The 27,500-nt window shown below is 37.8% G+C and overlaps 1 protein-coding gene across 10 annotated transcripts in view; it reads left to right on the top strand.

Annotated features, from left to right (window-relative positions):
- The window catches only part of LOC137983807 (fibroblast growth factor receptor 3-like), a 54,789-nt gene that overhangs the window by 12,493 nt on the left and 14,796 nt on the right, over window positions 1-27,500 (top strand). The window contains exons 1-8 of one of the 10 annotated variants that reach the window (XM_068830982.1): window positions 954-1,058; window positions 3,445-3,562; window positions 9,850-10,212; window positions 20,340-20,699; window positions 21,437-21,679; window positions 23,499-23,765; window positions 24,339-24,629; window positions 26,826-27,125. In XM_068830982.1, coding sequence (XP_068687083.1) covers window positions 3,505-3,562; window positions 9,850-10,212; window positions 20,340-20,699; window positions 21,437-21,679; window positions 23,499-23,765; window positions 24,339-24,629; window positions 26,826-27,125 — 1,882 coding nt within the window. In that variant the 5' untranslated portion in view covers window positions 954-1,058; window positions 3,445-3,504. Of the gene's footprint in view, window positions 1-695; window positions 1,059-2,781; window positions 3,563-5,950; window positions 6,079-9,849; window positions 10,213-15,972; window positions 16,107-18,665; window positions 18,969-20,339; window positions 20,700-21,436; window positions 21,680-23,498; window positions 23,766-24,338; window positions 24,630-26,825; window positions 27,126-27,500 lie in introns of those variants that run through there. The other 9 variants (XM_068830976.1, XM_068830981.1, XM_068830980.1 and 6 more) reach the window with 9 other exon arrangements.

The raw sequence follows: 27,500 nt of genomic DNA, 5'->3' as shown, positions 1-27,500 counted from the left end.
GTGCGGCACATACAGGGATTTTTAGTCGGTACATGTTGTAGGTAGAATTTTTCCGTGCTTCTAAAAGCTTTTTCAGACTAGTTTGTTTCTTATTTTCCTTTATCTTAAAGATATTATCATTATCTGAAACAAAGGAAAATCAAAAGCAGCAAACTACAATGTAGTTTGACAAATTTTAACTCCAACATATACATAAACTTATATTAAGATACTTTGTTCTTTTGCTGGCAACTATTGATCTGTATTGTGTTACCAATCAATCAATCAATAATTTAATAATAATTATATTGAATCATTAATTTTAGCTGTTGTCGGGCTGTTTGAAACTTTGATCTCGTAACACTTCTTTAGAAACCTTGTGGGACAATGTGATCTGTTCTGTGCAGAATAACTGTAACTGGATCACCACCCGGTTTCGTTACCCCCACCATTAATATTATTGTGAAACTTAAAATATAAATTTCTTATCAACATCAACGGTACATGTATCCTGCTGTCAGATTGCTGTTATTCTTGTAAATCTTCCTTAGAACTTTCTTGACTGGTGTCTTAACAAAGTCCAAAGATATAAACTTTCGCGAAGAATAACGGTAATATCATTAATGACTGATAAAACTCCAACTTATAAAGTAGAGACACGGTTTATTTAAAATACAGTAGTCCAATCTAGGGATTTCTCTTTATCTCTTTTTCAGGTGGGGTGGAGTTCATTTCCCCTTATAAGGGAAAGGCGGTAAGGGGATTTGTTGGCTCTTCTTTGCAGTTCAATTGGAGTTTCACTGGGGATGTTGAGACCATTCTGTGGGGTCTAGCAAAAGCAGATGATCCAAGTGTGCTTGATTCTAGTCAAGTTCTATTTTTACTTACAAGGAATGGACCAGGCTCATTTACAACCCCAGCAGCATATGTTGGGCGAGTAACTGGAACGTTTATCAATAGGTTGGTTATGTTTACTATCCACGATCTTAAAACAGATGATACAGTATATTATTGCTGTGAGATGATCCCACCACCACCTTCTAACAGGAAAACTGATCACGTCTGGTTATTTGTTCAGGGTGAGTATGGTAAAGCTACTTTAAAACTGATAATTTAACATTGCAATAAATCATAAAATTTAATTGTAATTGTAATTTAATTGTAATTTAATATTATTATAGTACACCTAGAAAATTAAATTCAATGTGTTAATCAATTGTTATCTATCACATCTGGAAATTACAAATACAGTACATTTAAGTGCTACTATCACCAAAAAATCAATTCTTGTTTTTCTTTGCCTTAAAAAAAGTACATGTGTATCTGTTTTAACTAAACGTTAATTGGCCCAAGTTTTAAGCTTCATTTAAAAAACACACCAGCCTGTTTATTTTCACTGCAATTTTCCTATTTGAAAGGGCACTGTCATGGACTGTTAGTAAAACCCTTGAAAGCAAAGGAGACCTGTTTACCCATGGGAAACAAGAATTAATGCCCAAATTTTCTTCAAAACGGCTACTTTAGCTCACAAAAGCCATTCTTAACTGTTTTGGTAACAAAAAACTAAGATTAAAATGGATGCCAACAAATGTTGGCCTGTTGTTTTCAAGTTCTCGTCTTGTATCTTACACTACTGACCACAGATATAGGAGCACTTTCAAGCACGTAAAATGCGCGCAAGATGGCAGATTTACCAAAATAGGCGCGCGAAAAATTTTACATGAATTATTAGACGCGCCCAAATTACACACACTCTGCTTGTACTTTGACCTAAGTGAAAATTGCCATTGCCATAACACTGGCTTACGTGTATTTTCCATTTAGCAGTACGTGAATCTGCACCGCACCGCACCGCACCACACCGGTTGCTCAGTTGGTTGACCACCGGGCTGTCACGCGGGAGGTCGTGAGTTCAACTCCAGCCGGACCAACACTTAAGGTCTTTAAATAACTGAGAAGAAAGTGCTGCCTTTGTAATTGCATCTGCAAATGATTAGACTTTCTAGTCTTCTCGGATAAGGACGATAAACCGGAGTTCTCGTCTCACAACCCTTCAATGTTCATAATCCTGTGGGACGTAAAGGTTTCCTTGCTGACTTTTTCCGGATGATCTTCAGTTGCAGTGTATTTCTAGGATTGCGCGCAGTAACGTCATGATAAGTAAAACGGTTTTTTTTTTATGAAGTACGAATAGTAAGATGGACTCACAAAGTTTCGTTTATTTTTGTACAGTTGGTCTCTCTGGAAACATGCCATTTTAGTTTCTCGAATGCGAGTTTTAAGTCAACTCAACTCGGAATCGCTACTTTCACTCTTTCCAGAGATTCAAAGCCGATTCTGTAGAAGCTATGAGAGGTCCCAAATGGCATATCTCCATTTATGCAAATGAAATCATGCTGCACCGTCCACGTCATTTTAAGAAAAAAGGGCAGCAAATTTCTTAGTGCGTCATTGGCGGATCAGTCTCGAGGACTTCACGAGAGCTGCGCCCAATCACGATGGCGTTTTCATTTCCGGCGTTTTAACAGCCAATCAGATCAGGAGTTTGGTCGACCAAATTTGGCCGACCGTCCGGAATTCTTGTGAGACGTTTGGTCAGGCCAAATTTTAGCGAGCGACGACATAAGAGAACATATGGGCGAAGCTAAAAATGGGCCTGATCGCAAGTTACAATATTATTGAAAGTGCAGCTGTAATTTTTGAACGGCCGTAATTTTAACAGGTATATACAATAATTAACGTAGATAAAGTTAATGCCATGCGCAAAATCGCTAAAGCGTTTTCATTGTGAAACATGTCATGGGGAATCAAACTCTGTTGCAACCTCGTTCCCAGGGTCTCTCTTCTCTGCCTCCCAGAGACCCTGGTTGGATTTTCTTTATATTTTGATTCTGCAACTCCTATTCGTTTGACGAGGCATTCTTAAAATTTATTCTTAATCTTCGCCTTACAAAGTAAGTTTCGAAAAGGTTAATGTTATATTCCCACAGCAGATTCCCAAAAAAGCGGTCAAAGCTAAAAACAAGAACATTTGCGACCAATAAGACCTTTGATGTTGAGCGGCGGTTATGAACGGTCACACAAGAAAAAGATTTCGTTAGTAGCTCAAGTTGCTTCTACAGAACATACACTATCGTAAAACAATACGCCACTCACTAAGTGTGAGCTTTCTCAAGGAGCTTCACAAGGCGTAAGTGAAATTCTAACGACGCGAGTTTATTTTCTGGTCCGTCCGATCGATTAGACAACAACTTTTTGCCTTTTGCAACGAACACCCTGGTTCAAAAACTCAAAGAAATGTACACGACACAATGGTCAGAGAAATGGAAAAAAAATATGTGTTTTCACTCGATATTCACGTGAACGATGTCGCGTCATGCCAGATTGTAAAATGACATCACCTACCAAAACACTCGCTTTCATTGGTTCTTGAAGTCACATGATAAGCGACCTTTGTTCCCTTAGTGACTGGAAGTCGTTCAATCGCTTGGTTATCTTTACCATTCATGATCTTGTTGCTGTCAGATGATCCCACTACTACCTTTCAACACGAAGAATGACCATGGTTGGTTATTTGTCCAGGGTGAGTATGGTAATGCTAATTTAAACTGATATTTCAACATCGCAACAACTCTTGAAATTTCATTGTAAAATACAGTACATGTAGAAAATTTAACGCAATGTATTAATTGTTTTTCTTTACATGGCTTTCAAAACTATGTCAGCTAAACATTAATTGACCTGTTTACCTATAGCAAATAAAAAATAAGAACCAATTTTCTTCAAAACGGCTAGTTTAGCTCAGAAAAAAAATATTCTTGAGAGTGTTTAAGATTAAAATGAATGCCAACTTGAAAATGTCAGGCCGACATTTTCAAGTTCTCCTCTTGTATCTTAAAAGAACTTCGTAATAGTTAAGTGTGGTTCCTTTTTCTTTTAAAATTTAATCAAATTAATCTCACTGCGGTGATCCAGAAGCAATTTAAAAATTTATGAAAAAATCACTGAAAAAGTGATTTAGCAAATTACTGTCAAAATAAAGGGATAATTTCAATAATGCTACCCTGTTAATGGTCTGCGATTAGTAACTTATTAATCTTGAGAGTTCTTAGGTTCGAGGAGAAAATGGGCGTCAAAGACTGACTAGTATAAGAATGCCATTAATAAAGAGAAAGGCACTTTAAGGCTTTCAGACTTTGAAATTTGTGTTTTGCGTAATGTTGACATAATACGCTGTATTTACAAGCTGAAATTTTAAGCTAGTGAGTAAATGACGTTGGCCACTTTTCCCTACCATGCCTTTGTGGTCCAATCGGTCAGTTTTGAATGTGAGTAATAGCAGATAATAACATCTAAAAGTTGAACCCAAAGTAACTATCCTTTGGGTAAAAATCAAATTTCAATAGTTTGATAACAGAACGAGCAATTCCTTTCAATTTTTCGTAATTTTCGCAAAAGTTTCCAGGTTTGTTACTGGGTGCGCAATTTTCTGACATTCTTGCATAATTGAACTTCCATGGGCTCACCCAAATCCGCTGCTCGGGTTTTCTTGAAAAGTGGAGTTATGACAACATTGCCTCATTTACAGGCTGACTTGGTCCTGGGTCTATTTGTTGCCTTAGCTATCTATTTTCCTAATTTAAGCAGTTGCCTTTCGAATACATAAAAATTCACTGTGACAAAAGGCATCTTCTTGATGCTTCGGAAAATTAAAAACAAACAAGCAAATGAAACGGGAAAACTTATTCAAATACATTGATTTTCCTCAGAGCATCTATATTAGGTTAGGGGTGGCGAATGGTAAATGCGAGACTTCGCGAGACGGCGAGACCAGCGTTTTTCTTTGCGAGCCCGAGACATTTTGACGTTTTAGATTGCGAGACCGAGACTTCAAAGTGCTTGACACCTTCATATAAAAAAACGAGACTGCGAGACGCACATAACCACTCAAAAAACGAGACTGCGAGACCCGTGAAATTCGACTAAAATTTTGCGAGACCCAGAGTTTTTGAAGAACCATTCGCCACCCCTTAGGTTCGTTTCGTGAAGTTCAATTTTAACATATCGAAATTAGTTTACATAACGTACTTGAAAATGCCTTTTGGCCTTTTTTTTTAGATTGTAATTCACCGAAAAGCATGAAGATCCCATGATTTTAAATGCAATGGAATGTCGCAGTAATTTGTGAGATCATCAAACCTGTCATTTGATGACATTGTTTTTGAGGGAGGTTTTTTGAAGTAAAGTGATAACTTAATTTGATTGCTAGCGGTCCCATCTACATGTAAGTCGATCGTCTCGTCACGCAAGTTTTGTTGACATTCGCCTGCCTTTTCTCTCGATTGCGTAACAAAACGCCATTAGGGACTTTCGATATAAGACGGCGACGTCGACGAAAACGTTGCGTAAATGTTAAATGTTATGACTGCATTAAAGTAAACTTCTTATCTTACTACGTTTCATTCCGTTTTATCCAATATAAAATTTTAAACTTTGCACGCGACTTGTAAAAATCTACCCAGCGACATTTGCTCCATTGTACCATACGGGTGACCTTAATTAGAGACAACTATATTAACAAACTTCTTTCAGCACAATTTCGTTACAAACGGGTCAAAAGAATGTTCACGGCGGTTACTGCAAAATGCTTTTAGACTTAACAATTGAAGCCTCTGATACACATGCTAGATCAACTCTTTTGTAGTGTCATCAAAACATTAATTGATAAAAAAAGTTGTTAATGTGGAGAAGTACTCAGAATTTTCCGTATTCATGACACAAATGTGACTGGATATAAAATTTGTTCGTTATCAGCTTTCCAGATGATTCCACGATAAAAGTAGGACTGAAAAAAAGGCAAACATTTTGACAATTTCGCTGCAGCTGCTTTAAAAGGAAGGACTGAATTCCATTGATTCTTAATTTACGTACTTTGGTATTGACGGCGTGACACATTAAAGGACACTCAAGGCCATATAAATCAAGCAACTTCCTCAATGCATAACGGAACTTCCGATTTATTTGGAGAAACCGGGATTACGAGTAAAATGACTAGGCAGTGGGTTTTCCGAATACTTCTTTGTGTCCTTCAAGTGGCAGGTAGGACCATTTAGCAATGTACTCATAAAAATGACGATGGTTGTTTGCATCCTGTTTGGCTAAAGTTCAAAACATTGACTCCCCTGTCCTTGACCGACTTATGGTCGATTCACTCGATTCGCCACACGGCGATTCACCCGAACCAAAGATGATTCGCTCGATGGCAGTACATAAGCAGAAAAAAACAGCCACTTTATTTGCCAGTTTGTGAGTTGCTATCACTAATTAATTCGCAGATACTGCCCGAACTTGCTTGCTGATTTTGAGTCTTGTTGAGCAATAGGAAAGAGTCAAATTTCAGTAATACGCAGATTTGCGTGAATATTTGCTTTTATTAGACAGAATGAAACTATCACTGATTTTAGAAATATTTACATCCCTTGCTGTTGTACTTCGCTTTTTCCGTTTGCGGTTTAATAAGACAGATCGTTTTACTACGGTTTGTAAAGAAATACAACCAGCTAATTTTACACCAAAGTAGGCGTCCGTCACCACAGGCAGACAACCCTAAGGATGCGGGAAAGCGTGACGTCACGTTCTTTTGAAAGTTTCAAAAATAGAAACAGAAACAGTTGTAACACCTGATTCAACTGATCGAGGAAAATGTTCCATACCTTTTCTTTTTGAAAATCCATTTTATGGACAGCCACGTAAATGGAGTTCATTCACCCAGTATTTTTTGCATAGTCCTGAGTGACTTACGTGATGGGGTTTTTGGGGTGCAGGGATGGCGCAGTAGTGAGGGCATTCTTGTCCCACCAATGTGACCAGAAGTTCGATCCTCAGACTCGGCGTCATATGTGGGTTGATTTTATTTATTGGTTCTCTACTTTGCACTGCGAGGTTTTCTTCCGTGAACTCCGGTTTTCCCCTGTTTTCAAAAGCCAGCATTTGACTCCGTTTTCGTTAATTGCTGATTTTAGTTTACAGTGTCCCCAATTAGTGCTCCACCGCTGGAACGACTAGACACTTAAATAAGCACCCAAAAGATCGAAAAGGAAACACCCCAGGTCGAAAACAAAGCACTCACAACTCGAAAATTAAGCATGTTATATTATATTGGAAGATCGCTTTGAACAGAGGCAAAACCAAATTTCTTAATGTTGAGTAAAATAATTACTAAAGAAGCGTTTTGTTCTTCATCTGATAATTCTTAAACTTCATCGTTTTTCGGCAGTTTCTTACTACATCCTTTTGCACTGGGAACATTCGTGGCTTGCGACTTTCGTAAATTATTTACAACACCAGTAATATTTCCGAGCTACACTCATACTGTGATGGTTCCATATCTCGACTATGAATACCGATAATAAGATTGAAGAGGGTCATGAGGGAGGGGGAGGAAATTTCGCAGTCCAAATTAGGAAAAACTCCCAGTCCCTGCTATTAAACACCCACTCGAAACTATGATACGGAAAATATAACCTATCCATATATTGTAAGAAGCAGTTAATGATAAGTCTCATACAAACATGAAATTACTGGAGAACGCCGGCAATAAAGACAGTGCAAAGTATAATTTGTAGCTGCATGTGATTGCTTACCCAGGTGTCCGCCAAAAAAGGCCTGCTGTCACCTGGCACGTGAAAGTATTCTGAATGGTGCAGTCTCCCGTTTCTCTAGGTCACCTTCAGAGTCACTGTCATCATCATCATCATTACTAAATTCATCAACAAAATTATCCTCACCAGTATCCTCCTCGGACGTTCCATTTCCTGTGCCTGACTCAATGACATTTACCAGGGCGCCTTGCCCAATACCCCATCCGAGATTCTTCTTTTTGAGTGATTGCATTGGTTGCAGTGGGTTTAGGGAAGTAGATCCGTCCTAGGGAAGCCGTATTAGAGGTAGGGATGTTGTAGATAGGGAGCTTTGAGGTTCAAAAACAAGTCTATCAGCATCAGGAAGGTCCTCATTCTCACACGGCAGGAAAGAAAGAAGACCGCATGAAATATTTGATATCAGGAGAATTTTGAGCAGAACTGATACTTGATAACCTCTTATAATGCAAATCCCATTTGCACCAAGGACTCTTTATCTGCCATTTCCTGTAACAAAATACCAGTTCCCAGTGATCAAATCTTATTTCACCACCGAAAAATCAGGTCAATCCCAGCTCCCATTTACACCTCCATTACCATCGTTTAATACAACACAGCGACAACTTTGTGCGGGATTGGTACCCAACGTTTCCCCAGGGGAGGACAGTTGTTACAATATAAATTTGTTCAACTTGCACACGTGCAGTCAGGGGTCAGGGTGTCTTTTTCAAAATTCTTTTGTTTCAATTTTTGTCGTAATTCTACCGTACTGTTATCATTAAATGATCGGGATCTGCCCCTCATTTATAATGGAAATTAGTCAAAAAATTAACGTACCTACGGAAACTACGAAAGCTTTTAAGGGGCATCATAGTTTTTAAAATCGAATTAGTTAATTTTTGCGAACATTGGAGTTTGGCCCCGCGTTTTGGCTACTACCATTTACTTTCGTTTTATTCACTTGCGCTTAGTTTCAGCCTTTTTGAATTTGCCGATGGATTTTTCCCACTAAAAAAAAAAATTATCGGTTGGAATCCACGAAAAATGTAACCGTGGTGAAATGTGTCAGTGCATTCATTTAAGTTAGTTTCCGGCTTCATGTGCTGAAAGCAGAGTTGTGGGTTATTCTACAGGTACCGGAAAGCATTGAGTTTTTGGTCACTTGGGATTAGTCTTTATTTGGAGTTGTTTGCTTTTCTGTCTTTTTTAAATTTTGTGTTACGGAATTTCTGCTCCGATACTTGCAGAAGCTGCAAGAGTTGTGCTGACAAGATGCTCTAAGTTTTGTTCTGTGGTTGTTTAATATGGCGTTTAAGGGGTCTTTTGTGAAACCCAAACCTTTGGATTGCTCTGGTTAAATCAATTTTCGCGGGGAAAATTAGGTGCTTCGTTTTCGACTCAGGGTGCTTCCTCTTCGATCTTTTGGGCGCTTCGTTCTTTGTTTTGAGTGCTTCGTTTTCGATACTACCAACAAAAACGTCATCCCCAAATATAAATCTGCGTTACTGTAATCACTTCGTGACTATTTCAATCTTTTTAACATGACAAAGTCCTTTGTTTTAAAGATATTATCATCATCTGAAACAAAGGAAAGTCAAAATCAACAAACTACAATGTAGTTTGAAAGTTTTTAACTCCAAAATATACATGTATTTATATTAAGATACTTTGGTTTTTTTTTTTTTCTGGCAGCGATTGAATTGTATTGTGTTACCACTCAATCAATCAATCAATCAATAATTCAATAATAATTATATTGAATCATTAATTGTTGCTGTTGATGGGCTGTTTGTAAGATATATTAAGATACTTTGTTCTTTTGCTGGCAACTGTTGATTTGTATTGTGTTACCAATCAATCAATCAATAATTCAATAATATTATATTGAATCATTAATTGTTGCTGTTGATGGGCAGTTTGTAACTGTAACTGGATCACCACCCCGTGTGTGGCCCCCAACATCATAATGAAACTTAAAATATAAATTTCGTACTAACATCAACAGTACATGTATTTTTATAGTTGTCTAACCCTGTTGTCAGATTGCTGTTACTCTTGAAAATTTTCCATAAACCTTTCTTGACTAGTGTCTTAACAAAGTCCAAAAATATAAACCTTCCTGAATAATACCGGTAATATCATTAATGACTGATAAAATTCATAAAGTAGAGACACTGTTTATTTCAAATACCGTAGCCCAATTTAAGGATTTCCATTATTTCTCTTTCAGGTGGGGTGGAGTTGATTTCTCCTTATAAGGGAAAGGCTGTAAGAGGACTTGTTGGCTTTTCTTTGCAGTTCAATTGGAGTTTCACTGGGGATGTTGATACGATTCGGTGGGGTCTCGCACGAGCAGATAATCCAAGAGTGCTTGATTCTCGTCAAATTCTATTTTCACTTAGGAAGACTGGGTCAGACTCATCTACAACCCCAGCAGCATATGTCGGACGAGTAAATGGAAGTCTTATCAATGGCTTGGTTATCTTTACTATTCATGATCTTAAAATAGATGATACAGGATATTATTGCTGTACGATGATCCCACTACCACCTAATAACAGGAAAACTGATTATGTTTGGTTAGTTGTTGAGGGTGAGTATGGCAACGCTAATTTAAACTGGTACTTCAACATTGCAACAACTCTTGAAATTTAATTGTAAAATGCTATTATAGTACACCTAGGAAATTAAATTCAATATGTTAATCAATTATATCGATCACATCTGGAAATTACAAATACAGCACATTAAAGTGCTACTATGACCAAAAAATCGATTCTTGTTTTTCTTTGCCTTTCAGAACTGCATGCACATCTGTTTTAACTAACCATTAATTGACCCAAGTTTTAAGCTTGATTTAAAAAACACACCGGCCTGTTTATTTTCACTGGAATTTTCCTATTTGAAAGAGCAGTGTCATGAATAGTTAGTAAAAGCCTTGAAAGCAAAGGAAACCTGTTTACCCATGGGAAACAAGAATTAATGCCCATTTTTTCTTCAAAACAGCTAGTTTAGCTCGCAAAAACCATTCTTAAGTGTTTTTGATTACGCATGGCCAAGATTAAAATGAATGTCAACTTGAAAATGTCGGCCTGTTGTTTTCAAGTTCTCCTCTTGTCATACAGTACTGTCCACAGATATAGCAACACTTTCAGGCACGTGAAATGCGCGCAAGATGGCCGATTTTCGCCCAAAATACGCACGCGTAAAATTTTACATGAACTATTACACGCGCCTTAATTACACTCAGTCTGCTTGTAATTTGACATAAGTGAAAATTGCCATTGCCATTACACTGGCTTGTGTATATTTTCCACTTAGCAGTGTTCGTGAATCTGACATTGAAATTTGGAATCTCAGAGTCCGTATTTCAGTGTTTGAAAAATTCAGCCTTGTTTGCGTGTTCTTAGAATAAGGTTTTATCTTCGGATTGCTGTTGTAATCCATCAAGATAATATGTGAATCTTCAGCTCTCATTTCACAAAAGTGAAATTTCCTTTACCCGGTATCCCCTAATTAATCAATTAAGAATCAAAAGTTTTAACTGTGACGAGCGAACGATCGATGGAAGTGCTTGACATCATAAGATATTAACGAAAGACAATTAAACTCAAAACTTGTGCTGCATTTATTTTCTCGCTGGGCGGATTGAGTGATCGCACGCGGGAGAAAGGAGAAAACTTTAATTGCGAAGGGAAACTTAAACTTGTACATTTGTTTTGATTTGCACAGTCAAGCTGTTACAATAGCGAAAGTAACATGGAAATTCAAAACATGTCTTCCTCTGATTACCATTTTTGAAACATATTTCAGAATAAAAACTAATGATAATAAACGACGTTACGATCTTCCTGAGATCATTTCCAAGTTGTAGAAAAAGCGAATGAAATATGCATATACTAGTAGTAGCTATCGCTAAGTGCCAACGAGACAGTCAATAATATACATAGTTTGCAGATTTGTATCAGATTGCTATGTTTGGAACCCAATAGTAGTTGTAGTTTTTTGTTTTGTTTTCTTTTTCTTGCAAAGTACTGCACTCAACTTATCTAAGTTAACAATAACACAATAACAATAGAAATGTAAGGAAAACCATTGCACACTTTGTATTTAGAACAACGATGAAAATGTCAACGTGTTTTGCAATAACAAAAAACGGTCAGGGTCTATTTTAGGTTCGCGTGTAGGTACTTTGGAGTTGGCAAAACGAAAAATAGAGCCTGCCCAAATTCCACTTAGAAAATCTTTCCGTCCACTTTTTTGGATTGATTGACATGTCCTTCATCGGCCAATCAGATTCAAGCACCGCACCGCACAGCACCGGTTGCTCAGTTGGGTGAGCACCGGGCTGTCACGCGGGAGATCGTGAGTTCAACTCCGGCCGGACCAGCAATCAGGGTCTTTAAATAACTGAGCAGAAAGTGCTGCCTTTGCAATTGCATCTGCAAATGGTTAGACTCTCTAGTCTTCTTGGATAAGGACGATAAGCCGGAGGTCTCGTCTCACAACCCTTTGTCATAGACTTTTTCGCCTAGTTTCGTGACTTTAGGACTTTGAACTCTGTCACGCGGACTGTCATGTTTTTGAGCATGTGATCTGTATTGAACATGTGATTTTGTGTTTTTGAGATCGATCAGAATTTTGAGATTGAGAAATTATTTGTCGGGCGGCTTGGAGTTCCGCATATATTTAGCTGGATTTGTCAGATATTCGTTGGAATTTGAGTTCCATTAAAGGAGAAGACAAAAAAATCTATTACACCCTTCAATGTTCCAGAGATTCAAAGCCGATTCTGTAGAAGCTATGAGATGTCTCAAATGGCATATCGCCATTTATGTAAATGAAATCAAGTTGCACCGTCCACGTCATTGTAAGAAAAAAGGGCAGCAAATTTCTTAGTACGTCAGTGGCGGATCAGTCTCGAGGACTTCGCGAGAGCTGCGCCCAATCACGATGGCGTTTTCACTTCCGGCGTTTTAACAGCCAATCAGATCAGGAGTTTGGTCGACCAAAATTTGGCCGACCGTCCGGAATTCTTGTGAGACGTTTGGTCAGGCCAAATTTTAGCGAGCGACGACATAAGAGAACATATGGGCGAAGCTAAAAATGGACCTGATCGCAAGTTACAATATTATTGAAAGTGCAGCTGTAATTTTTGAACGGCCGTAATTTTAAAAGGAATATACAATAATTAACTTAGATAAAGTTAATGCCATGCGCAAAATCGCAAAAGCGTTTTCAGTGTGAAACATGTCATGGGGAATCAAACTCTGTTGCAACCTCGTTCCCAGGGTCTCTCTTCTCTGCCTCTCAGAGACCCTGGTTGGATTTTCTTTATATTTTGTTTTCGCAACTGGTATTCGTTTGACAAGGCATTTTTTAAATTGATTATTAATCTTCGCCTTACAAAGTAAGTTTCGAAAAGGTTAATGTTATATTCCCACAGCAGATTCCCACAAAAGCGGTCAAAGCTAAAAACAAGAACATTTGCGACCAATAAGACCTTTGATGTCGAGCGGCGGTTATGAAGGGTCACACAAGAAAGAGATTTCGTTAGTAGCTCAAGTTGCTTCTACAGAGCATACTTTATCGTAAAACAATACGCCACACACTAAGTTTGCTTGATAAAATGTATGTTTTATTTTACCGACGCTAACCAGCAAGCTGTGTACAGTAAAAGGAAAAAACATAACGACAAATTACGCGAAGATGTTAAACATAAATAAGTTAAAACTGTCTACTCGCTGTACAAGCTTCCTACTTAGGAATAACTTATTTTTACAGAAAAACGAAAATCAAAGAACAAAATAAAATACCTGCACATGATGCAGAATCGATCCCAAAACATGTTTGTTTCGGATATTTAAACGTTTCACTTGCTTTCTTGCACGACAAAACCTTTTCTCTGCAAATTATTAGGCATTCTTCTCTATCTTTCAATTCGACTGTTTTTGAGCTTTCTCAAGGAACTTCACAAGGCGTAAGTGAAATTCTAACGACGCGAGTTTATTTTCTGGTCCGTCCGATCGATTAGACAACAACTTTTTGCCTTTCGCAACGAACACCCTGGTTCAAAAACTCAAAGCAAATGTACACAACACAATGGTCAGAGAAATGGAACAAAAAATGTGTTTTCACTCGATCATAAATATCCACGTGAGCGATGTCGCGTCATGCCAGATTGTAAAATGACATCACCTATCAAAACACTCGCTTTCATTGGTTACTGAAGCCAACATGATAAGCGACCTTTGTTCCCTTAGTGGCTGGAAGTCGTTCAATGGCTTGGTTACCTTTACCATTTATGATCTTGTTGCTGTCAGATGATCCCACTACTACCTTTCAACACGAAGAATGACCATGGTTGGTTATTTGTCCAGGGTGAGTATGGTAATGCTAATTTAAACTGATATTTCAACATCGCAACAACTCTTGAAATTTCATTGTAAAATACAGTACACCTAGAAAATTAAACACAATGTATTAATTAATTAATTATTATCTATCAAAGCTTGGCTTTCAAAACTATGTCAGTTAACATTAATTGATCTGTTTACCTATAGCAAATAAAAAAATAAGAACCAATTTTCTTCAAAACGGCTAGTTTAGCTCAGAAAAAAAATATTCTTAAGAGTGTTTAAGATTAAAATGAATGCCAACTTGAAAATGTCAGGCCGACATTTTCAAGTTCTCCCCTTGTATCTTAAAAGAACTTCGTAATAGTTAAGTGTGGTTCCTTTTTCTTTTAAAATTTAATCAATTTTATCTTACTGCGGCGATCCAGAAGCAATTTAAGAATTTATGAAAAAATCACTAAAAAAAAATGATTTAGCAAATTATTGTCAAAATAAAGGGATAATTTCAATAATGCTACCCTGTTAATGGTCTGCGATTAGTAACTTATTAATCTTGAGAGTCCTTAGTTTCGAGGAGAAAATGGGCGTCAAAAACTGAGTAGTATAAGAATACCATTAATAAAGAGAATGGCACTTTAAGGCTTTCAGACTTTGAAATTTGTGTTTTGCGTAATGTTTACATAATACGCTGCATTTACAAGATGAAATTTTAAGCTAGTGAGTAAATGACGTTGGCCACTTTTCCCTACCGCGCCTTTGTGGTCCAATCGGTCAGTTTTGAACGTGAGTAATAGCAGATAATAACATCTAAAGGTTGAACGCAAAGAAACTATCCTTTGGGTAAAAATCAAATTTCAAACGTTTGATAACAGAACGAGCAATTCCTTTCAATTTTTCGTAATTTTGGCAAAAGTTTCCAGGTTTGTTACTGGGTGCGCAATTTGCTGACATTCTTGCATCATTGAACTTCCATGGGCTCACCCAAATCCGCTGCTCGGGTTTTCTTGAAAAGTGGAGTCATGACAACATTGCCTCATTTACAGGCTGACTTGGTCTTGGGTCTATTTGTTGCCTTAGTTATCTATTTTCTTAATTTAAGCAGTTGCCTTTCGAATACATTAAAATTCACTTTGACAAAAGGCATCTTCCGTGATGCTTCGGAAAATTAGATTGTAATTCACCGAAATTTTAAATGCAATGGAATGTCGCAGTAATTTGTGAGATCATCAAACCTGTCATTTGATGACATTGTTTTTGAGGGAGATTTTTTGAAGTAAAGTGATAACTTAATTTGATTGCTAGCGGTCCCATCTACATGTAAGTCGATTGTCTTGTCACGCAGGTTTTGTTGACATTCCCCTGCCTTTTCTCTCGATTGCGTAACAAAACGCCATTGGGGATATTCGATTTAAGACCGCGACGTCGTCGAAAACGTTGCGTAAATGTTAAATGTTATGACCGCATTAAAGTAAACTTCTTATCTTACTACGTTTCATTCCGTTTTATCCAATATAAATTTTAAACTTTGCACGCGACTTGTAAAAACCTACGCAGCGACATTTGCTCCATTGTAACATACGGGTGACCTTAATTAGAGACAACTATATCAACAAACTTCTTTTAGCACAATTTCGTTAGAAATGGGTCAAAAGAATGTCCGCGGCGGTTACTGCAAAATACTTTTAGACTTAACAATTGAATCTTCTGATACACACGCTAGATCAACTCTTTTGTAGTGTCATCAAAACATTAATTGATAAAAAAAGTTGTTAATGTGGAGACGTACTCACCATTTTCCTTATTCATGACAAAAATGTGACTGGATATAAAATTTGTTCGTTATCAGCTTTCCAGATGATTCCACAATAAAAGTAGGACTGAAAAGAAGGCAAACATTTTGACAATTTCGCTGCAGCTGCTTGAAAAGGAAGGACTGAATTCCATTGATTCTTAATTTACGTACTTTGGTATTGACGGCGTGACAGATTAAAGGACATTCAAGGCCATATAAATCAAGCAACTTCCTCAATGCATAACGGAACTTCCGATTTATTTGGAGAAACCGGGATTACGAGTAAAATGACTAGGCAGTGGGTTTTCCGAATACTTCTTTGTGTCCTTCAAGTGGCAGGTAGGACCATGTAGCAATGTACTCATAAAAATGACGATGGTTGTTTGCATCCTGTTTGGATAAAGTTCAAAACATTGACACCCCTGTCCTTGACCGATTTATGGTCGATTCACTCGAAAGCCTGTTCGCCACACAGTGATTCACCCGAACCAAAGATGATTCGCTCGATGGCAGTACATAAGCAGAAAAAAACAGCCACTTTATTTGCCAGTTTGTGAGTTGCTATCACTAATTAATTCGCAGATACTGCCCGAACTTGCTTGTTGATTTTGCGTCTCGTTGAGCAATCGGAAAGAGTCAAATTTCAGTAATACGCAGATTTGCGTGAATATTTGCTTTTATTAGACAGAATGAAACTATCACTGATTTTAGAAATATTTACATCCCTTGCTGTTGTACTTCGCTTTTTCCGTTTGCGGTTTAATAAGACAGATCGTTTTACTACGGTTTGTAAAGAAATACAACCAGCTAATTTTACACCAAAGTAGGCGTCCGTCACCACAGGCAGACAACCCTAAGGATGCGGGAAAGCGTGACGTCACGTTCTTTTGAAAATTTCAAAAATAGAAACAGAAACAGTTGTAACACCTTATTCAACTGATCGAGGAAAATGTTCCATACCTTTTCTTTTTGAAAATCCATTTTATGGACAGCCACGTAAATGGAGTTCATTCACCCAGTATTTTTTGCATAGTCCTGAGTGACTTACGTGATGGGGTTTTTGGGGTGCAGGGATGGCGCAGTAGTGAGGGCATTCTTGTCCCACCAATGTGACCAGACGTTCGATCCTCAGACTCGGCGTCATATGTGGGTTGATTTTATTTATTGGTTCTCTACTTTGCACTGCGAGGTTTTCTTCCGTGAACTCCGGTTTTCCCCTGTTTTCAAATGCCAGCATTTGACTTCGTTTTCGTTAATTGTTGATTTTAGTTTACAGTGTCCCCAATTAGTGCTCCACCGCTGGAACGACTAGACACTTAAATAAAATTCCTTTTCTTTTTCCTTTTCTTCTTCAGATTCGAGGCGTTGTCAAAAAAAAGATAACAATAATAATATGTATTATTATTCAACACATCGTGACAATGTCAAAATATGGTCAGCGAGCGCGCAATATTCGCGGTGCGTACTCAACAAATATCTTGCGATATACGTCATTTTGTTTGACGTGGAGAAAAATGGAAGTTTCTCTAGCTTTTTCTGTTTTTTTTTCCACTAAACGTACCATTATCCCGTTCTATCTTGCGAAATATCACCTGAATATCACCTGATCATAGCCAACTCTGTCAACGCGATTTTGCATGATAATGGTTAAATAATATATGTAATTAGTATTATACAATATATTGTGACGACGCGTCGAATCTGAAGAGGAAATCAAAGCTTCCCAAAAACCCATCAAATCACTCAGGACAACGTAGAAATAGTGGGTGAGTAAACTTTTTTATGCGGCTGTCCATAAAATGAATTTTCAAAAAGAAACGTCGTGATTTGAAGTTTCTATTGAACATTTTTCTCGATCAGTTGGATCCGCAGTTACAACTGAAAAAACGTGACGTCAAGCGCTCTCAGCCGTGACTACATCGCGGGACAGAGGAAAGTAAACTATATCATTTAATTTTTTAAGGTAGAGGTCGACTCATCAGCGCTTAGTTCCAGTAACTTGTAGGACTTGTTTTCGTTCAGATAGATGTCGCCCCGGTTGGGCAAAGCGGACAATACGTGGTTAATTAAGACTTTTGTACCGTAACGGCTGAGTTCAGATATGGTCTGAACACTAGACGAGCTCAGTTATGATTCCATGATCTTTATCACAAGTGACTACGTAGCGAAGCAAACAATAATTCCTTTTCTAGTTCACTCAATGACATAAAATGCACTTAATTAATTACAGTCAATTATAGAACTTAGCAACGACGGAGGTGACGGCAAAGAGAGCAGTAGTATCGAAAACGAAGCACTCGAAAACGAAGAGCGAATCACAAAGCACCCAAAAGATCGAAACGAAAGCACCCCAGGACGAAAACAAAGCACTTACAACTCGAAAATGTAGCATCTTATATTGTATTGGAAGATCGCTTTAAACAGAGGCAAAAACCAAATTTCTTAATATTTAATAAAATAATCACTAAAGAAGCGTTTTGTTCCTCATCAGATAATTCTTAAACTTGATCGTTTTTCGGCAGGTTCTTACTATATCCTTTTGCAATGGAAACATTCGTGGTTTGCGACTTTCTTAAATTATTTACAACACCAGTAATATTTCCGAGCTACACTCATACTGTGATGGTTCCATATCTCGACTATGAGTACCGGGAGTAAGATTTAAGAGGGTCATGAAGGAGGGGGAGGAAATTTCGCAGTCCAAATTATGACAAACTCCCAGTCCCTGCTACTAAAATCTCACACGAAACTATGATACCGAAAATATAATTTATCCATATATTGTAAGAAGGAGTTAATGATAAGTCTCAAAACAAACATGAGATTACTGGAGAACGCCGGCAATACTGAAAGACAGTGCAAAGTATAATTTGTAGCTGCATTTGGTTGCTTACCCAGGTGTCCGCCAAAAAAGGCCTGCTGTCTCCTAGCTTCACCTGGCACGTGGAAGTATTCTGAATGATAGAGTCTCCCGTTTCTCGACGTCACCTTCAGAGTCACTGTCATCATCATTACAAAATTCATCAACAAAATTATCCTCACCAGTATCCCCCTCGGACGTTCCATTTCCTGTGCCTGACACAATGACATTTACCAGGGCGCCTTGCCCAATACCCCATGCGAGATTCTTCTTTTCGAGTGATTGCATTGGTTGCAGTGGGTTTAGGGAAGTCGATCCGTCCTAGGGAAGCTGTATTAGAGGTAGGCATGTTGTAGGTAGGGAGCTTTTGAGGTTCAAAAACAAGTCTATCAGCACCAGGAGGGTCCTCACTCTCGCACAGGGAAGTGGCCAGGAACGCAAGAAGACCGCACAAAATATTTTATATCAGGAGCATTTTGAGCAGAACTGATACCTGATAACCTCTTATAATGCAAAAATCTTACTTGCACAAGACTTAGTGATTTTTGGCTAATACCATCTCTTTTCGTTTTATTCACTTGCGGTTAGCTTTAGCCGATTTGAATTTGCCGATGGATTTTTCCCACTGAAAAGGAATTTTCGGTTGGAAACTACGAAAAAAATTACCGTGGTGAAATGTCTCATTCATTTAAGTTAGTCGCCGGCTTCATGTGCTGAAGGCAGAGTTGTGGGTCTTTCTGTAGGTACCGGAAAGCATTGTGTTGTTGGTCACTTGGGATTAGTCTTTGTCTGGAGTTGTTTTGTTTTGTGCCTTTGGTTTCTTTTGCTTTGCGTAATTTCTGCTCCGGTACTTGCAGAAGCTGCCAGAGTTGTGGTGGCAAGATGCGTTAAGTTTTTGTTCTGTGGGTGTTTAATATGGCGTTTAAGGGGCCTTTTGTTAAACCCAAACCTTTGGATTGCTCTGGTCAAAGCTATCTACCAAAAATAAAATGGAGTGGTTTGTTTTCAAGCTGTGAGAGCTTCCTCTTCGATCTTTTGGGTGCTTCGTTCTTTGTTTTTGAGTGTTTCGTTTTCGATACTACCAGCAAAAACATCATCCCCAAATATAAATCTGCGTTATTGTAATCGCTTCCTGACTATTTCATTCTTTTTAATATTACCAAGTTGTGGATATTTCACGATGTTATTCTGCAGACAACGGTAAAGAAATAGAAAAAAAAAATAAGTAAAAAAAAAAAACGTGCGTGCAGAGCGTAAAAGGCTATTATTTTTTCCCACTGAATATGCAAATTTGTGACGTTAAGTTCTCGTTGCCGTTGCCATTGCCGTTGCTCAAGTTCTCTATTGTTTCAAGAGATGATCTTAAACGGGTTTGCAAAATGCTGCAAATTACGACTTAAGTATGAAACATGACATATGTTTAATAAGATCATTTTTCTGCACCAGTCCAGTCAGACAACTAGGAGGGTTGGACGTTTATTGTACTTTTTGCATCTAATTTACATGTAAGTAAACTCTTTTTCAGACTTTGTGTACAAATGATTTAAATAACTGAATGCTATGATAAGATTTTATTAAGGAACATACCAAATGTTCAACTGTTTGTAAATTATATTTTCCATAAAGTGTGTGGAAATGTAAGATTCCACCCACCCACATAATTGTTTACTTATTGTTACACAAAATTAATGGTTTACATATTTCCATTTCAGACGGATTGAAGTTCACATCCAAATATGCAGGGACTTTGGTCAAAGGAGTTGTTGGCTCTTCTTTCAAGTTTAATTGGAGCTTCACTGGGGATGTCCGTTTGATATCGTGGGGTTTGACACGACCAGATTCTTTTTACGTCTTTGACCAAATACTGTATAAACTTCTTGCAAATGGTAATCCAGAGTCAGTTTCAACCCCGGCGCGATATGTGGGACGAGTGGATGGAATGTCTTTCAATAGTTCTGTTATATTTACTCTTCATAACCTTAAACTGGATGACACAAGAGTTTATGGTTGCATGATTAATGCAAGAACTCCTGGTGTCTCTGCATTTGATAATGTAAAGCTAGTTGTTGAAAGTGAGTAAGGTGATATTAATTAATATTAAAATTATTATTAACACTATGTTTATTCTAGACTGTGTGTTTCAAGAAAATAAAAAGACAATTCTAAACTCGTGAGGCATAATTATAAAATACTCAATGCATGTTAATGAATTACTACATATTGATTACCAGTAGAAAAAAAAAACATATTTAGCCTTGTATTAAATTTGTTAAGGAAATTCCATTAACAACAAAACGTATTTATGTGAATTACAATACATTATTAGAGAAGAGCAATTAATGGAAAATGGAAAGTGCCAATGCAAGAAATGGTAAAACTCTTTATTGCAAGAAAGGCTTGCATTATACATTTAGCATGTGTGTAACAGAGCAACACCAATATAAAAAAAAACAATAATAACAAAAATAATTAGGAAATGTTCCTAGCTCTCTGACACCACCATGAAAAATGAAACTGAAATAACAATCCCTTGTGCTTCATCTTGGAAAAAACACTTCAGAAGCACCTGCGGACAATGATTTTATCCTACCTAATTTGGGCTCCTTGTTTGAATATCGTTTGCATTTCACTTACACTTATTATATGTTTGCATTTGTATTACACTGCACCTATGAATGCATCCCCTTTTGAGCTGAAACTCGGTCATTATCCTCTCCATATGTTGCATACAGTGGATCCAGCTTTCGTCCTACTTCCCATGCTGGTTAATTTCTTGTGGAGTTGTTCCTCTCATATTTACTTTATACAGGTCCACCAAACATCACTGATATCTCTGCTGATCAAACTGTTAATGAGGGAAACGACTTGACCCTCAACTGCACAGCAAGTGGTAACCCTGCTCCCAACACCACTTGGATAAAACTTACTGATAACAGTATTGTCACAATGCCACTGACAAACATCAGAAGGACAGATGAAGGGGGATACAGATGCTCTGCGTCTAATGGTGTTGGAAACCTAGCTACAAAAGATGTCTTCATCACTGTATACTGTAAGTGCCTAGTATCACCAACTTTTACTAATTGTAATTACTGTCATGTTACACAAGATAGATTTTTTTGCAGCAACACTGGGCTTTACCTTGTAGGAAAGGTTAAGTGAAGTAATTTTCTTGAGGAAAGCCGGCCCCGTCTTTGAGTGGACTTGTGGAAATGTACTTTTTTCGATCTCTCTTTAGACAATTGATTCAGTGTTGTCCCCTCACCTACTTTTCCCAAAGATTGTATGAAAAGATCTTATTTTAAATGTGATTTTGAGCAATTACTAGAATGAATGCTGTGCTAGTGTCACAACTAGCAGAAGAAACAGTTTAGTTTCAATTGCGAGAGTGGATTATAAATATTAATGCCACTCACCATCGTACAAGTGTATTCTTGATTGAACCAAACAATGGAGGCTGGTTAATGGCTGTAGACAATTACAGATCAGGGTTGGAAGTAATATATTTCTCCCACGTGCAACAAAGACAAGCCCATTGGTGAGCATTCTCCCTGTTTGTTAGCTTTTAACAAGTGAACAACCTTTGCTTTCCACATAACTTATTGTGCATTCAAATTGAACTCCTGCACGTTGCTGTTAGGAAGTAAATGTATAAGGGGCTCTTGACTAGGAGCGAACAACTCCAATAAAAACCCTAGGAAGGGCATTTTTATTCGATCTATTTTTAGCCCTTTTCGCGAAAAAAAAAAAAACAAAACAAAACAAACAAACAAAGAAAGGCAGTTTTTGTTCATTGGCGCCATGACGTGAAGTTAGTTTGTTGTAACAGGCTCCTATGGAAGTCTCGGGACACTAAGTAAATCGGTCTGTGGAAACGCCGTGACAGGAATACAGGGTTGTTGTTCGCACTTAATCATGGGCTCCTGTATGCGCCTAAGGTTTTTAATTCGCAATATTGCATGGTTACTATAACTACACAACTTGATCATATGATCTTTCATTAAAGGAGTAAGGCCAAGTCGCAGGCCATTATTGCAATACCAAGTGTAAGAACCGTCACATTGGTGATATTGCAGGGATGTATCCAGCTTTTGAAGTTTGGGTGTCCTCTGGACCCCTTCTTGAAAATTTTGGGGTCCATTGCAAAATTTTGGGAGTCCAGGTTATTTATTTTCAAGAATTAATATTCGATCTGTTGCCCGTTAATTGCTGCTGCAGTACACTTTAAGATTTCTAATTGTCATCCAGAAGATAATGTATAGATCGATACACTATCTACTAAACCAAGGTGTCTTTCTTTGTACTTTTGCCATCTCATTTTTGTCATGTCCCTCGAGAACACTATAATAATTAACCCGTCACAAGTGGAATCAAAACACAAATATGCAATGAGCAAATCACCAATCACCTGAGCCGTATAGAAATCCAAATTACTACATTCCTTCCCTCTAAATCACAATTTATGGGTTCATTGAAAAACTGATAAGTTAATTCAAAGTTCAACTTCAACAGAAGCACAACATTTTTATTCAATTCCATTTAGGATTCCTTCGTTGAAAAGTGTTCCTTTAGTTTTGACTCAACTCAAAGGTCAGCAAACATACTATTTTAGATAACCAGGCCCAGCCCATTTCCGCTTTGGGCATCACCTCTGAGGACTGGTCTGAACAGGTTTCTAAACAGAGACTGCTGATGATGACTTGACTTTTCCCGAAACGGACCTCCCGGCCAGTGAATAACATATATTTACGGTGCCCAAATTCAATGCACTGTGATGATTTTTCACCTATTGATTACAACTTCTTCATCAGTTTGAAAGTATTTAAAGTTATACAAAACTCTTTTGTTAATTTCATTTTTTTTTTCTCCAGATCAACCAAGCATAACCTCAGTAACTCCCTTTACAAAACAGTCTTGGATTGGACAGAACGTCTTACTATCATGTGAGGCAGATGGTTCTCCTACCCCATCGATCACATGGAAAAAACCAGACGGAACTGAGCTAAGAAAAGTAACATCCACAGAGAAAAAGGTGGATGCACAGATGAAGGCTGATCAAGATTTTGGAAATTATACTTGTGAAGCCAGAAACGTAGTTGGTGCTGCTGCTACACGCTTAGTGCAACTGAACCAAATAAGTAAGCAATTAGAAAAATACACACAGAAGGTCACTTAAAGTATTACCAGTATGTTTACGCAATTTAAAATGTGATGCTACTTAACCAGGTAAAAAAACAAAACAGTATTTTTTGCTTGGTTCACGTTTGTTTGTATTGTTGTTAACCAACTTCCTCTAGCAGCCTTTTGGCCAGCTGTTTCATGTTGATTGGACTTACGCTGACTTCTTTGCTCTGCTGCGAAATAAGTTTTGAGGACTCTCTTCCAAACCGCAGTTTGCCCATCGCTAAATTCAAGAAAATCATCGCAATGTATTTTTTTTATTTTTTATTAGTCCGCCATAAAATAGGTGCACATATTTCAGAACACTGGGGTCAGCCATTAGTCGTACCCTTACTTCTGAAAAGTCTGGGAGTCCATCCATTTAGAGATGATTATGCAGAGGGCAGGAAGAATATGTTGCAGTGGCTAGACTATTCTGCACTGGAGCATCTGTAAACTCTTATTGAATGCAACAAGGAGTTTATTATCGACAACGCTCTTAGTGTTCTCTATAGTGATATTCTGTTTATTATTTTTTTTTTTTGTTAAAGAGGCACCAGGATCTATAAGCCTCACGACAAATGACAACGATATCCGTGCGTCTTCATTGGCAATAAAATGGACTGCACCAGTTGATGATGGGGGGAGTGTTATTACAGGGTACAAATTGATTATACTACATGATGACAATGTCATTCTGAACGAAACCACAAGTGCTGGCTTTAGGCAATACCTTGTTGACGGTCTCAACAGAAGCACAACTTATACTCTGAGGGTGTCGGCGATGAATAGGGTGTTTGAAGGAGCTGCAAGTGAAAAGAAAGCGACGACCAAGTACGAAGGTAATTGCGAACGACTACTTTGACCAGGTGATTTACATTGCTGAAAGCAAAAGAAAGTGGAGAGCATGTTTCAAAATGTGTTGAAACATATAAATAGAGTTTTTATTATATTTTATTATTTTCGGAAATGTAGAACATAGTGAAGATTACCTACTTAAACACCGCGTTTAACAACAGTCGTTCCTAGTTCCTATCTGTGTACCCAATTAGTTCCTCTACATCCTTTTCGGCCTCATGAAGCAATTACACTATTGGCACCGTTTGAATGGACTCTGCCCAAATGAATTTGCTTCGGTCGCTCCAATATTTTTGTCAGCATGTGCTTAAGCTTTGTTGAACAAATATTGCAAAAAAAATAAAACACATTAAATTGGCCTTACAAAACAACACAATACAATACATATTTAATTGACCACTCCCCATAGGGGATTTTCAGGGTTAAAGACTCTATGTCAAACGGCATGCTTTGCGCGCGTTTGTTTATGTTTTTATCCTGCTCGATGTAGCCACTCGGGAGAAAATAAACGATAACTGTGTCCTTTACTACTAGCAAACAAAGGATACGTTGGCTTGCAGAATAGAGATGAATGTTTCCAATAAACAAAGCAAAGCGCTTCTCTAACACTGATCAAAGATAATCGGGTTTCCTCACTTAACGCAGCTCGCATCGCAACACCGATTCAAATATAAATCAGAAAACGATTAAGTCAGAGCCCAAGAGTAGGAGCTTGCCTACAAGCCCTATGAGTCAGCCTTTGCGTGCGTCTTTCTATTTTTAGAACGACACGAGTTCGTCGGCCCTGCACGCGCTGTTTAAAGGGCCAATCAGAATAAAGTCAGTGTCTAACGGAGAAAAAAATAGCAAAAGCAATGAATGCAAATTGTACAAATTGTTGTAAATGTAAATCGTCTGCTGAAGGGTTAGTTCTGAAAATCGAAGGATACGCGCAGAGGTTGACTCAAAGATATGGTGCACATGGAGGCTAGGCTCCTGATAAAGCACTTATTTAGGGTGCGTTCGATTGACCGTATTCCGGAATAGGAATACATGGAATAGAAATTTAAAATCCTTCGTTTCTATGGAGATTCACATTAGAATTGTCAAACACCTGCTAAAATGCTATATTAAACACATCTTTACTATGCTTGTTGCTGCAAAACACCAGACATACCTTCAAAACTCATCATTCCACGTATTCTTATTCCGAAATAGAGTCAATCGAATGCAACCTTATTGTATTTGATTCTTCGTTCTTGTAAAAAAGGGAAAGTTTTGTTTCATAGAAATATGAAAATGAAATACTATTATTTTGTTTGATACGATACAATTTGTTGGAAATCAGTTATTCATAAAGTCTCTGCTACAACCGTTGTAATCGGCACAAGCCGACAGAATCTTCATAAGACAAAATCGTTTCAACCATAGGTGGTCTGATACAATGAGATCAAGATTTCCAGGACAGGTTACGTTACGGTCCAACTGCTCAGTTGTTCACTGCTTTTTTTCACCGTTGATATGGGAAATTATCGGCCGATATATCCAGATATTCCAACCCCTTTTAAAGGCCAATAGTGAGTATTTTTAGCGCCCAAGGCCATCACACGAGCGCCCTGTAAAGGGAATCTGGGAGTTATTTCCCCCCTCCTACCCCCCCCCCCCCCCCTTTCAAGGAAATTCTGCAATTTAGTTTCTATCAAGTGGCACCTCTGCAATTTGACATCATTCTTGTGGTATTCTATAAGGTACTGGAGTCACTGCAATGCTTAGCTTGTACGCCATCTTTGGAACTGCAGAATGGTGTACGACTGCTGCCCTTATGAGTCTGCACAAAACGGGGTGTTCAATGGAGAGACTGGGCGAGACATTATAGGACAAGGAAATGCATTTTTCCCTTGTTTTTAGAATTTCATGATAAATCGGGAGAACCTGGCAATAGTTTTAAATATAGTTTTTAAAAGAGCACCAAGATATTTACGCTAGGTGAGTTCAGTTCAGCACTTTATGATGTTGATAGATGGTGGTAAACTCTCACGGTCGTGATACTTTCACAGAAACACAAGGCTTATTACAAGGGAGATTTCCTTTCGACAATCATCGGCATTCTGTCTTAACATCAACCCGTAATATTCTTATTCTTTAAAGGAATTATACTTACCATTGTTTAAGGCTCTTGTGTGTATCTGTTTATTTTCAAGGAGCGCCAGCCACCGTAGAAATTATAGATTTTCTTCCTGAAACAAAGAACGTTAGCGCGATAATAAAGTGGAATGAACCGGAAAGCAATGGAGCACCCATCACGCAGTACACAGTCTATCAGTGCATTGTAAATAACAATAATACAGTAGGAGAGTGGAACAAAATAGTAATAAAGGACCTATCACGACGTCAAGTAATTGTGGAATTAAAGAGGAACGAGGTGTATGAGTTTGCTGTGACTGCCACAAACAAATATGGAGATAGTTTATACGAGGGAAAAAAACTTGTTGTATTGGGAGGTAGGTAAAAATGGCATTATATTTGCGCGGTGTTGTTACGTATTGGACTCACTTTTTTTTCAAACGAAAGCAAAGGGACTATAGGCTCTTGCATTGCGAAGCTCTTTTGCACTGTTTATGAAAATGTTAGCCTTTTTGAAACAAAAATGATCTTGAAAGGATAAACATTTTAGGATTGCCCTAATAATAATAATAATAATAATAATAATAATAATAATAATAATAATAATAATAATAATAATAATAATACCAGTGACTTGGATCTTGCGTGAGGTAAAGGCATGTTATGAATGGGATCGTCAACGGTATAAGGTCAATCATCTATTGTTCATGGATGACTTGAAGCTGTTTGCCAAGAGTATTGACCAAACCGAT

This window comes from Montipora foliosa, chromosome 13, assembly GCF_036669935.1.
Source record: "Montipora foliosa isolate CH-2021 chromosome 13, ASM3666993v2, whole genome shotgun sequence".
In the NCBI taxonomy this organism is placed as follows: Eukaryota; Metazoa; Cnidaria; class Anthozoa; order Scleractinia; family Acroporidae; genus Montipora; species Montipora foliosa.
Note: the sequence above shows the minus strand (reverse complement) of the source record. Positions and strands in the feature narration are given on the sequence as shown.